This window comes from Cuculus canorus, chromosome 4 (genome assembly GCF_017976375.1).
Source record: "Cuculus canorus isolate bCucCan1 chromosome 4, bCucCan1.pri, whole genome shotgun sequence".
NCBI lineage: Eukaryota > Metazoa > Chordata > Aves > Cuculiformes > Cuculidae > Cuculus > Cuculus canorus.
In genome coordinates, this window is record NC_071404.1 from 13,518,671 (window position 1) to 13,531,001 (window position 12,331).

General features: G+C 40.4%; 1 protein-coding gene across 7 annotated transcripts in view; it reads right to left on the bottom strand.

Annotated features, from left to right (window-relative positions):
* TBC1D14 (TBC1 domain family member 14) overlaps positions 1 to 12,331 on the bottom strand; it is a 72,707-nt gene that overhangs the window by 11,614 nt on the left and 48,762 nt on the right. For 6 of the 7 annotated variants that reach the window (XR_008449593.1, XM_054064809.1, XM_054064810.1 and 3 more), the window contains 5 exons: positions 10,328 to 10,408; positions 8,857 to 8,951; positions 6,948 to 7,019; positions 5,537 to 5,665; positions 2,425 to 2,534 (listed from right to left, as the gene is read on the bottom strand). Coding sequence is in view for 6 of the 7 variants with exons in the window: in XM_054064809.1 (XP_053920784.1) it covers positions 2,425 to 2,534; positions 5,537 to 5,665; positions 6,948 to 7,019; positions 8,857 to 8,951; positions 10,328 to 10,408 (487 nt within the window). In the remaining variant the exon portion in view is untranslated. The remainder of the gene's footprint in view (positions 1 to 2,424; positions 2,535 to 5,536; positions 5,666 to 6,947; positions 7,020 to 8,856; positions 8,952 to 10,327; positions 10,409 to 12,331) is intronic. The other variant, XM_054064811.1, reaches the window with a different exon arrangement.

Sequence of the window (12,331 nt, forward strand, 5' to 3'; positions counted from 1 at the left end):
GCATGAAAATCACAGAATTCAAGCAAAGGCAGCAGGAGGCCTGTACAGACAACAAGAACCTCCTGACAGAACTCAAATACAAAAAGGAAGCATATAAGAGGCTGATGAAGGAGCAGAAGACCCTAGAGAATACAGAGTCATTGTCTGAATAAGCAGGAAAAGGGCCAGGAAAGACAAAGCTCATCTGGAGTTGAATCTATCTGACAATAGATGTTAAGTACAATGAGAAGGGCTTTCCATAGGTACATCAACAGACAAAAAGACTGAAAAACACTTGCCTGTTGTTGAACGGGAAAGATGAAGTACATGCAGAAAGCTATGGTACTCACTGCTGCCTTCATCCCAGCCTTCACTGTGAAGACCTGCCTTCCGGAATCCCAGGTCCTCCAGACCAGTGAGAAAACCTGGTGCAAGAAAGCCCTGTCCCAGATGAAGAAGATTCATGCTAAGAAATATTTCAACAAACTGGGCATATACAGGTGTGTGAGACCTAGTGAGATACACATGTGAGCGCTGAGGAAACTGTGGTGTCATTGTAATGCCACTTTCAATTATCTCTGAAAGGTCCCAGGTACCAGGGGAAGATTCTGAGGACTTCAAGAAAACAGGTGTCGCTTCCCGTCTTCAAAAAGTAGGATCCAGGGAACTACAGGCTGGTCAGCCTCACCTCTATCCCTCAGAAAGTAATGGAAGAAGAATTCCTGGAGATCATTCCAAAATACATGATGGGCAAAAAGATGATTGGGAGAAGTCAGTATGGATTTATGCAAGCAAACCCAAGCCTAACCAGTCTGATAGCTACTTACAATGAGAGTGGATGAGGAAACAACAATGGATGTTGTTTATCTTTATGTTAGCAAGGCTTTCAGCAATGTATCCCATAAAATCCTTATTGAAGTAATGAAGTATGGATAAGATCAACAGACAGTGAGATGGACTGAAAATTGGCTGGAACTGCCAAGCTTCGAAGGTTGTCAGTGGCACAAAGTACACGCAGAGTACTCAAGAGTTTGATATTCACATCCAACACTTTCACATGGCACCATCAAGAACCCAGACAATGGGTCTGACTGTACCCTCAGCAAGTTTGCAAGTGATACAAACGTTGGAGGAGAAGCTGCTACACCACTCCACAGGGACCCTGAGACACTGGAAAAATAACACGACATGAGTCTCATTAAGTGTAATAAAGAGAAATGCCAAGTCTTGCACCTCGGGAGCAAGTAAGCCCAGCGGCTTCCAACGCCCCAGCAGTTCTATGATCTGACAAATTCTAATATTCTAGCTGTTGGACTTTAAACAGATTTCTGTCTAATGAATCAGCAACAAGTTCAGTGCTAACAACTCTGTCTCAAAGATCACAGTATCGAGAGCTTGATTCAGGTAGAATTGAATTAACAGAACAAATGTTTTCCAAAATCTCAGAAAAAAATGCTGTTTCTACTGGGAATTTAAACTTTTGCTGAAGGTTAGTTACATGAGAACAGAAGTTGTCAACAGTTTAAGGGCAAACCAACTTTTCACAAAAAAGACTGCAAATCACCTTTAAACCAGCAACAAAGCCTTGCTTGCTGAGAAGAGACATTCTAGCTGCCCCAAACCAACATCTGGTGGGCACAAACGCAACCACTCATTTTGGAGTACCTTATATCACATCAAAATTTGGCACAAGTGCAAATAAGATCCTTGTCTTTTTTCCTCTCTAAGGAAAAAGGTTCCAATTATATTAAACTAAAAGGGAAGACAGTTTCACCCAATAAATAGACTGTAACTGCCAGTCTGCCAAGTGGAATAGCTGCAGTAATTAAAAACATGCTGATGCTCTTTAGCTATTCAATTGGAATGCGTCAAGTTTTTAAACCACTTGTACTGGGATCCTCTAAACAGGACCTGGAACCACCTAAAATGACTGAGACACTGCCTAAAAGTCATAGTTCATCCTGCCAAATGCCTAAGTGTTTGTATTTCTGTAGCTTCTAGCTTTTTGTTCTATGGACAAATGTTCTAACTACACTTTTCCGGATCCATGCAGAAGGACAAACTACACATTTCACATGCAAGACAAGCAATACTTCCTGGCTCTACATGCCTCACACACACCTGCACATACAGTAGAAAAACAGATTTTCTCAGAAGATCAATCCAAATATGCACTAAATATAGATAAATACTGCTATACAGCTGTATTTCAAAATAAGCTTCAAACTGAACAGAAGTACTGTCATAAAGGTTAGGCAAACATTAAACATCACAGAAGTACGTGGGAATGATTTAGATTGACAACTCAAGTACTAATCAAAAGATGAAGATTTTATCTTAAAAGAATACTAAAGCAGGTAAGAGCACTCAAGCTTCTATCATGAACGCTGACACGGAGCTATAATGCTCGTATGCACATTAGTAATTACACTTTCAATGTCTTACCAATCAATGAGATAGATGTCTGGAGTTAAGTTATTTTTTTTGAAGTGAGCAAATAACTTTGGCAGATTTTCTTCAAAGAATACCTCAAATGCAGCAAAGTATGTCAACATCTGGGAAAATATAACAGGGAAAAAAAAGTAGTTAGGTATATAACTATTAGGCTTAAATATATTACCTGTTGTTGGAATAATGCTCTTCAAATATATGAATTACATGATACCATAAAGAGCTGAACATTTACACAAAGGACAGCACTGGCAAGCACAAAGCATTGCAGATCCACATGATATAACTGTTCTCATATTCAACAATCTAATTATTGTTTTGGGTCTTGGCCAGCTTCCTTTGGAAAGAAAAATACCAGCAGAAGAAGTTATTTGCTGATTTCTCAAAATAATTATGATAACAGAATGGTGCTTTATGCCTGTGGCAGTAATTTAATATTATACGGAATAAAATCCAAGCGCAATGAATTACATAATGAAATATGAAACTAAAATAATTTAATAGTCTACAGCAAGAGGGAAGAGGCCAGTTGCCTCCAACTGTAAATCATATTCTAATACCAAAGCCTCTTTCATACCGTATGTTTTAAAATTAGTTAATAGGCATTTCTGTTGCAAAGAGGGTGACAGGAAGTTCACACGGAAAAGCCAAAGACTGGGACAAAGCACCTGTGCAAGAGAAACAGATTGTAACTCCCACTTGATACCGTAACCACTGGACTGTACTGCTTCTAAAACGAAGACTTTACTGTTACTTTAAAATCTGAATATTTACATAAAATTTCATCACAGAGGGCATGGAAAAATCTTCAAATCCAAACAAGAGTTGAAAACAGAAGGCTTTTTAGCTCCCCCTACACCATCCTCTTAATACCACAGGCAGAAACGTTAAGCAAAGTCCTTGAATGATTCAGTAATTTTATTTACAATATCCCAATAAACATAATGAAATATGGCTGTGATTTCTTCAAAGTATGAGTTGTATCAGCATGCTTCTCCCCAAAACACTATGACAGTAAGGGGAAAATACGAGCCTTTTGGAGACTTTGGTCTGAAATCCTTTTAAAGGATGACAGATTTGTTCCCAAGTTTTTTTTAATGTCCTTACAGAAATTTTTCCCGTTTCATCTGAATGAAGTGACAGATGGTGGACTACGTTCATTAACAGTGCCAAATAAAAAATTGAGCTTGGTAGTAAGAATAAATGGCTTAAAAGCCAGAGATGGGTGTATGCTACAGGAATAACCACAGAAAGTTATGTAAGATCTTCTGAACTGTCAGTTACTGAAAAACAGCTTCATGGAAAACTTAACACCAAAAATCTAGAAATCCACTTTAGAGAACTGTGCAACTGAAACAGCTTCCTAATATGGATTTTAAATGCATGAAATACAAGCATCACATGAGATCTGTGAGTATAAAAAAGGAAGCAGGCAAGGCAAGAGACAGTCCTACTTCCAAAATGATCTGTTCACATGGTAGCACCACAATAAGAGAGTTCGACTAAAGTTCTTCAAAAGTACTTTAGAGAAGTGAACTTACACAACTGCTACAATAATACCCATTACAGTAACACAGGCAGCTCTACTAGAAATACAACAGCAGTCCAGGTATTTATCGTCATCAAATCAATGTTCAACAAGACGCCTGCTTAGCAGCAATTAAAAAAATATTCTAATATAATAAAAAAAGTAACCCACAAAAAGAAGTAAAGACAAAATTGGCATGAATTACCATAATTTCCACAACTAACTTATGCTGGTTATATTTTTTTTTTATTTATTATATGTTAAGACAAATCAGCATTTGGTTATTAAGCTGTACAGCTGACACAAAAGATGAGGGTAGACACACCAGTATACAAAGCACAGGAAGCCAAAGCTGTCTCACTTTGTGTCACTACTCTGTTTGAAATATTTGGTACAAAGTTCTCCTTGTGGTGTTAATCATGGCTTTGTACTTTCATGACAGGTTAATATTATTTCACGTATCACCACCTCTACTCTTCTGTAAATATTCATTTATCATGTAGCCTCTATTTAGCCCAGCTAATAAAACTAAATTGCATTATCCAAGAGCATACCAAAACCACTATTTGAGCTTTAAAAATATATTCTAGCAAATTTAATTCCAAAATCTTCACAAGAACTGTATTTAAATACTGAATGCACAAGCACGTGCCCTTTTTCCAATGACAGTAATGGAGATGACTGATAATGCTCCTAGCAATGCTGTCTGCGCTGTGCTACATCTCCCCATGGGCATTCACAACTGATGAGATTCAGAGGCTGCAGCAGGGCATTACACACTGCTTTTCCAGTAGGAAACACTGAAAGGACCCCTAGTGTCCTACTGTTTATGCATCAAAAGCTATTGTTGTTAATGTCATCCATTCCCTTGTTTTACTTCTCCCATTTGAACTCACAAGAAGCAGATCTTCTTTTCCTGGCGTTAAAAGGTAAGTGAGAAAGAAGTACAGAATGCCAAATATTTCACAAACCCATACTTTTAATATAAATTAAATACACATTTCAGGAGATGTGTCTTATTTTGCTACAGCACACAAATAGCCCAGTGTACGTGCTAACAAGGAATTTTAGAGACTCCAGAGAAAACCAGGCAACCAGCACCCACTGAAAACTGGAGGGGTCTGCTCATTCCAGAGGCTCTCCCAGGCTCCTTTTCAAACACAGCTGCTACAATAAGACATGGGAAACCTTGTTCTCCCCGCAACAGTCCACTTCCAGCAACTTATTGGTTTGGCATAAAAAGCACCTTTGAGATACTTCTAATATTATGGTGTCTTCAGGTTTCAACTAGTGCTCAATTTGAAAAATACCTACAATAATGTCTTCATATCTATTCTCTGAACATCGCGGTACAGCAGCTGAACAATTCTATTCACCTGCCCATTCAAAAAGCTGTTTGTTTTTTCTTTTTTTGGGGGGAGGGGGTGGATATTGTTTGGGTTTTTTTGTTTTGTTTATTAAGCTTGTTGCTTTAAAATAAGTTCTGATTTATTTTCCAAGCTACTAAGCCCATCAATTTTTTCTATTTTCCCTAGATGTAGCTACAACATGTTGATTACAGTTTGCTTGCATACTTACAAGGCCATGGTCCACACGGAAAAAAGCCATCTGACAAGGTTTATTTAAAAGGTTAGAAAAAGCAATGAAGGCATCTGCAGTATCCAAGTTCAAGATCAATACTGCTGCTATGAATGACATGCCCTGCACCTGAAGAAAGCAGAAGTGTTACCATCCAGCAATAACTGTATTCCCACAAGAACACTGCTTCATTTTGTCCTATAATCACTAGAGTTGAATGCACTTGTTGATCTGCTGAATTCTACAAAATCTTCAGAATGGCAGGATTTTTTAACCCATGTGACCTTTTAGTATTGCATGTACAGAGCGTGGAAGCTAATGATCCCCATGTTGCCTCCTCTCAGAAGCTCCAATTATAACTCCTAAGATAGCCTAGGATCACAGCACTTTCAAACATGTATAATTAATATTTTTTTAAGAATAAGCTGTTATTAAGTAATTCCTCTTCTCCTAGGAATGGTTTATATATACCTTTATTTGTGGAAATGAAGTAAAATACTAGAGATGGTCTTTTCTTTCCTTTTTCAATCAATTAGACAAGCACTACCATTTTAAGAGTAAGTTCCTGTTTTATTTACCATAAGCTCATGATGTTGTGGCATTCTCCTACAAAGTATGATATGGAATCAATGCTGAATCTAGGCAAAGCTCACTCACTCAGAGGGTGTAGCGCTACCACTGCAGAGTCACATGGATCAAGGTGTGACAGTCCTTTCTGCAAACCTGAGGAACAAGCTCTTTCCTAACACAACAGGTTCCATGCCTGATCAAGCACACCACCTGATCTGCCCTTTTTCTAGTTTCTGAGCAGTCATGTTCAGCAGTTTTTGCCAAGCATCATATGGTACTCACAGAATAGGAATGTTTTTACATTTGTCTTCTCTAAAACAACTAGTCTTGAATAAAGAATAAGCTCATATATACATATATTATCCCTGCTCTGGGAAAAAAGACTATAGTAAGTATCTGAAATCCACTTAGTCCTCTCATAATCACTACTTCAAATGCTTTTATGGAGCTCACGCAATCCTTGATGGGCACTGCTTTAAAGGCTGTTCCAGAAGCTCACAGTGCTAAGCCACAAAAATGCATATCAAGAGGAGTAAGATACTCAACAGAACACTCTCGGTAAGACCGCCATTAAGAACAGTATACACTTCATATTTAACTACATCTTCTCTTTTGCCTCTGATTTTCAAGCACTACTTTTCAGTTTTTGCAACTAAACTGCTAAAAAGCTCAAATCTAGCAACAGAAGCATTATATACAGTTCCCAAGCATGTACTGGAATAGAAGAAAGCACACAGAAACCCCATGAGAATTCACAAGATCACTTAATACTGGTTTACAAAGGACTGATGATTAACACAATTTTCCCTCCCCATCCCCAAAATAAAATTTCTTCACTTACATAGCCTACATCAGGTCTGTAACAAGTATAGGCTCCTAAAATACTGTGCAACGTGTCATGGTAAGGACCACCCTATAATTCAACAAAAACAAGACAATACATCTGAGTACATAATAAACATTAATCTCTTCAATGCTACAGACAGCATCTATTCCTTCAGATGAAGGACATATTATTTCCCTATGCAGCTTTGAACAGACCCAAATATTTCAAAATCCTTTTGGCTTTAAAAGCATTAAACACCCCTCCATATGATATTTATTAGAAATGCACACAGTTCATCCAATACATCGATTACATATTAAATCTTTACACAAGGGGAAGGGAAGTCTAAAAAATTCCTTACAACTTATCAGCACTTTGACAATAGTGCCAAGGACACCAATGAGAACTACTTTATTGTCTATTGGACTAGAGGCAGAATTCAACCACAAAGAAAATACTTAAAACAGCAACAATATACCGTAACACGCAGAGAGCATATGAAGAATGGCTTGAATAGCTAAAAAGAATTTCACATTGTTGACTATTAACAGCTGCCATATAGAATCACAGAATCGTTTAGATTGGAAAGGACCTTTAAGCTCATTGATTCCAACTACAAACCTAACACTGTCAACTCCACCACTAAACCACGTCCCTAAGCACCACATCTACACATCTTTTAATTCCTCCAGGGATGGTGACTCAACCACTTCCCTGGGCAGCCTGTTCCAATGCTTGAAAGCAACCCTTTTTTGTTGAAATTTTACCTAATATCCAATCTAAACTTTCCCTGGTGTGACTTGAGGCCATTTCCTCTTATCCCATCTCTTGTTATTTGGGAGAGGAGACCAACACCCACCTCACCACAACCTTCTTTCAGGTATTAATAGAGAATAATAAGGTCTCCTGTCAGCCTTCTGTTCTCCAGACTAAACAACCCCACTTCCCCCAGCCACTCCACGTAACACCTGTGGCTCCAGACCTTTCTCCAGCTTCGCTGTTGTTCTTTGCAAATGCTCCAGCACCTCCATGTACTTCTTGTAGTAAGGGGCCCCAAAGGGAACACATTATTTGAGGTGCAACCTAACCAGCACCAAATACAGGGGTATGATCATTTCCCTACCCCTGCTAGCCACACCATTTCTGATACAAGCCAGGATGCCGTTGGCTTTCCTGGCCACCTGGGCATATCCCTGGCTCATTTTAGCTAGGTATCAGCCAATAAACCCAAGTCCTTTTCTGCTGGGCAGCTTTCCAACTACTCTTCCCCAAGCCTGTAGCATGGCATGGGGTGGTTGTGACCAAATTACAGGACCCTGCCCTTGCCCTTGTTGAACCCCATACAACTGGCCTCAGTCCCTTGATCCAGCCTGTTCAGCTCCCTCTTCAGAGCCTTCCTGCCCTCAGTCAGATCAACATTCCCACACAACCTGATGCATCTTACACTCAGTACTGCAACTGACTGACAATTTCCTAAGAGAAAAGTTTTTCACACAAAAATGTTGATTTATCACAATCTAAACTTTTTACAGGGCTGATGAAATCTGTGTATAGAAGGATAAAGCATCTGGTTAAAATAAGCCATTAAAGCACACCAAAAACTTACAATTGGTCTTGCATTGGACCAAAGAAAAAGGCCACCAAATCTTGCTTGAGCTGTGCTCTCTCTCACCATGCATTTGCGAGCCAGCAGCGTTGATTCACTGGCTTGGAAGCACTCACCTGCACTGCTTCACCAGACAGTACTTTGAGGTTGGTCTTTTCTAGATTATTTACAGTTTTCCAAAACCTTCAGGAACTTTTTCCTCTCAATATGTCTACTATTTCAGATTTGAACTGAATAGGCTGTTTCAACCAAGGGACAGGCAAGATTATGTAAACTTCATTTCTCTGAGAAGTCAAGAAAAATGTTAATATTGCTTACTTGCTGGAATATACAGAGATTAGGAAACGTTCTTGAGATATCCAGTTTTATTAACTCCAAACTTGCTTCTCTGTCAGCTGCAGAAAATCCAGCATCTACAAAAGCCAAAGTTACTGCATTTATTATACGGATCAGCGTGTGCACTCCTCCACCCCAGGAAGAGTTTGCACAGTTCATTTATTTTGATGGGAATGCTTGGGAATAAGGGTATAAAACAGGGCAACTCCTTGAATTCAGCACACAGGCTAAGAAGCAAGTATGCCCTGACTCAGAGCAACCCTACAGTGCACACTGACCCTCAATGTGTTTCAAAGTGATGGGGCAAAGATGCAGGGCAAGGCAGGGTGGCACTTTGCTGGTATCTGCTGACAAAACATTAGACAGACACAAGCCTGTTTATCTGTGACCCCTCACCCTCAACAAGGCTTCCCAGCAGTTCCTGAAATAGATGCCTGTGAAAACGTTGTGGTGGGAAGAAGTCCTAAAGCAGAGGCATTTGATACATGCCACCTATCTCTATTATTGTCAGTTCTCCTTCCAAAATCATGTTTATGTGCTTTTCGTATGTGTTGTTAAAAGTTCATGGACACTACAGTACACAATCCAGAGATATGGAGATCTCATCCAAAGTAAATTTCTAAAGTATTAGTTTTTATGATATCAGAAAGTTTTATTCGTGTGTTTTGGTAAGTATAGCTAGGAATTATCTACTGCTATTTATCGAGCAATCAAGAAACCAAGTGTAGTGACTAGCCAACGCTTACACTAATCACATCAGCACACAAAATCCAGAAAACACAGTGCAAGACAAAGCTGGAAATGTACTAGATGTCATCTTAGTTAAAATACAGAACATTTTATGAGAACAAAGTAGGGGATTTCCAAACGAAAATATTTTTCTGTTGATAAATGCCAGTATACGTCCTCCTTTCTCTGCTCAGCATCATTACTTACCAAAGGCAATTTCAAGCATCTGCATGTAGTTTTAGATTCTCTCAAAAAGAAACAACACTTCTAATCAATTAGTAAATCTCAAGCCACTTCATCTGCAAAAATAAACTGCTGTTCTCTGAAACACACCCAAGAGATGGGCTACAAGCTGCAATAAGGCACTAAAAGATAATTTTCTGCTATAATTTGAGTTTCAGTTCCAAAACTACAGATGCAGAAAAGTGTCTTAGTGTTGCAATTTATATTATAATCTCCAAATCTTCCTACAAATTAGGATCAAATAAGAACTGCATCTGGAGATTATAAAGAAAAATGAACAAGAGTGTTTTATAAAAAACTATGATGTCATTGAGAATAAAAAAAATAGCTACTTCTTGATTCTGCAAAAAGCTCTCTTTTTACCAGAGGCATTTTTATAACTGATTTTTTTTTGCTTAAAACCTGTGATTTCATTTTAAGAAATGATTTTACAAAATCTCTTATTCTGCAACACAACATCAATCCTTCACGAAAAGCGTACCTTCACTTTCTACTTCAGCCCCTCCCGTGCTAAGCGATCGCCATTTCTCTTTGGCGCGGGCCAGGCAAATATCATACAGTTCTGGAAAAACAGAGAAAATCAAGTCCATTATTTGTATGTGTTCACGTCTGCTGTCAGGTCCTACCTACCATCCATACAAGCAATGCTACCCCAGTCGTTACAGCTAACAGAACCTCTGACATAACAGTTGAACCTGTAAGTAGATTGTGGTTCTTAAAGACTTGTTACTTTGACCTATAACTCAAGACTAGGTGCAAAGGAAAGGATATCTAAGTACCAATTGCATCTTCTGTTCAAGCAATTATTGCAGAGTCCTGGTGTTGAAAATTATAGCCTGAGTAGAAATTGGGATAAGTCTAGAAAATCCGACGTAAGAACTACACCCAAGGTAACTAAGGCAAGCACAGAAAAGCAGCACAATACAGCAGGAGTACAGGCAGTCTACCTCACTTCCATGTTGTAATTATTACTCTTTCAGAGCTGTGTTTTTCTGTGCTCTAAAGTAGCACATTATTTCTAGTTTCAAACACACACATAAAACAAAACAGGCCCCTCTCTACAAGAAGGATGTTGAGGCTCTGGAGCGAGTCCAGAAAAGAGCAACAAAGCTGGTTGAAGTGGCTGGAGAAAAAGTTTTACAAGGAGCTGCTGAGGGAACCAGGGTTGTTTAGCCTGGAGAAGAGGAGGCTGAGGGGAGACGTTATTGCTCTCTACAACTGCCTGAAAAGAAGTTGTAGAGAATCACAGAATCACTAGATTGGAAAGGACCTACTGGATCATCACGTCCCACCATTCCTAACAACCCCTAAACCATGCCACTCAGCACCTCATCCACCCATCCCTTAAACACCTCCACGGAAGGCGACTCAACCACCTCCCTGGGCAGCCTGTTCCAGTGCCCAACAACCCTTTCCATGAAAAATTTTTTCCTTATGTCCAGCCTGAACCTCCCCTGAAGAACCTTGAGGCCATTCCCTCCTGTCCTTTTCCCTGTCACTTGGGAGAAGAGGCCAGCTCCCTCCTCTCCACAACCGCCTTACTTGTAGAGAGCAATAAGGTCTCCTCTCAGCCTCCTCTTCTCCAGGCCAAACAAGCCCAGCTCTCTCAGCTGCTCCTCATAAGACTTGTTCTCCAGCCCCCTCACCAGCTTTGTTGCTCTTCTCTGGACACACTCCAGAGCCTCAACATCCTTCTTGTGGGGAGGGGCCCAGAACTGAACACAGTACTGAAGGTGCGGTCTCACCAGTGCCAAGTACAGAGGGAGAATAACGTCCCTGGACCTGCTGGTCACACCCTTTCTGATAGAAGCCAAGATGCCATTGGCCGCCTTAGCCACCTGGGCACGCTGCTGGCTCATGTTCAGTCAATTGTCAACCAATACCCCCAGGTCCTTCTCCAGGCAGCTTTCTAGCCCGACTTCTCTTAGTCTGTAGCACTGCACAGGGTTGTTGTGCCCCAAGTGCAGGACCCAGCATTTGGCCTTGTTAAACCTCATGTCATTGCTCTCAGCCCAGCGCTCCAGCCTGTTCAGATCCCTTTTCAGAGCCTCCCTACCCTCCATCAGATCCACGCTTCCACCCAGCTTAGTGTCATCTGCAAACTTGCTAAGGGTGCACTTAATGTCTCCATCCAGGTCATTGATAAAGACACTAAACAGGGCTGAACCCAGTACCGAGCCCTGGGGAACACCACTCGCAACTGGCCTTCAGCTGCAGTTAACTCCATTTACCACCACTCTCTGGGCCCAGCCATCCAACCAGTTTTCAACCCAGGAGAGTGTGCGCCTGTCCAGGCCAGAGGCTGACAGTTTCTGAAGCAGAAGGCTGTGAGAAACTGTGTCAAAGGCTTCATCCACTGCCATTCCCTCATCCAGCAGTCAAGTCACTTTGTCATAGGAAGGTGATCACGTTAGTTTGGCAAGACCTGCCTTTCCTGAACCCGTGCTGACTGGGCCTGATCACCCGGTTCTCTTGCATGTGCTTC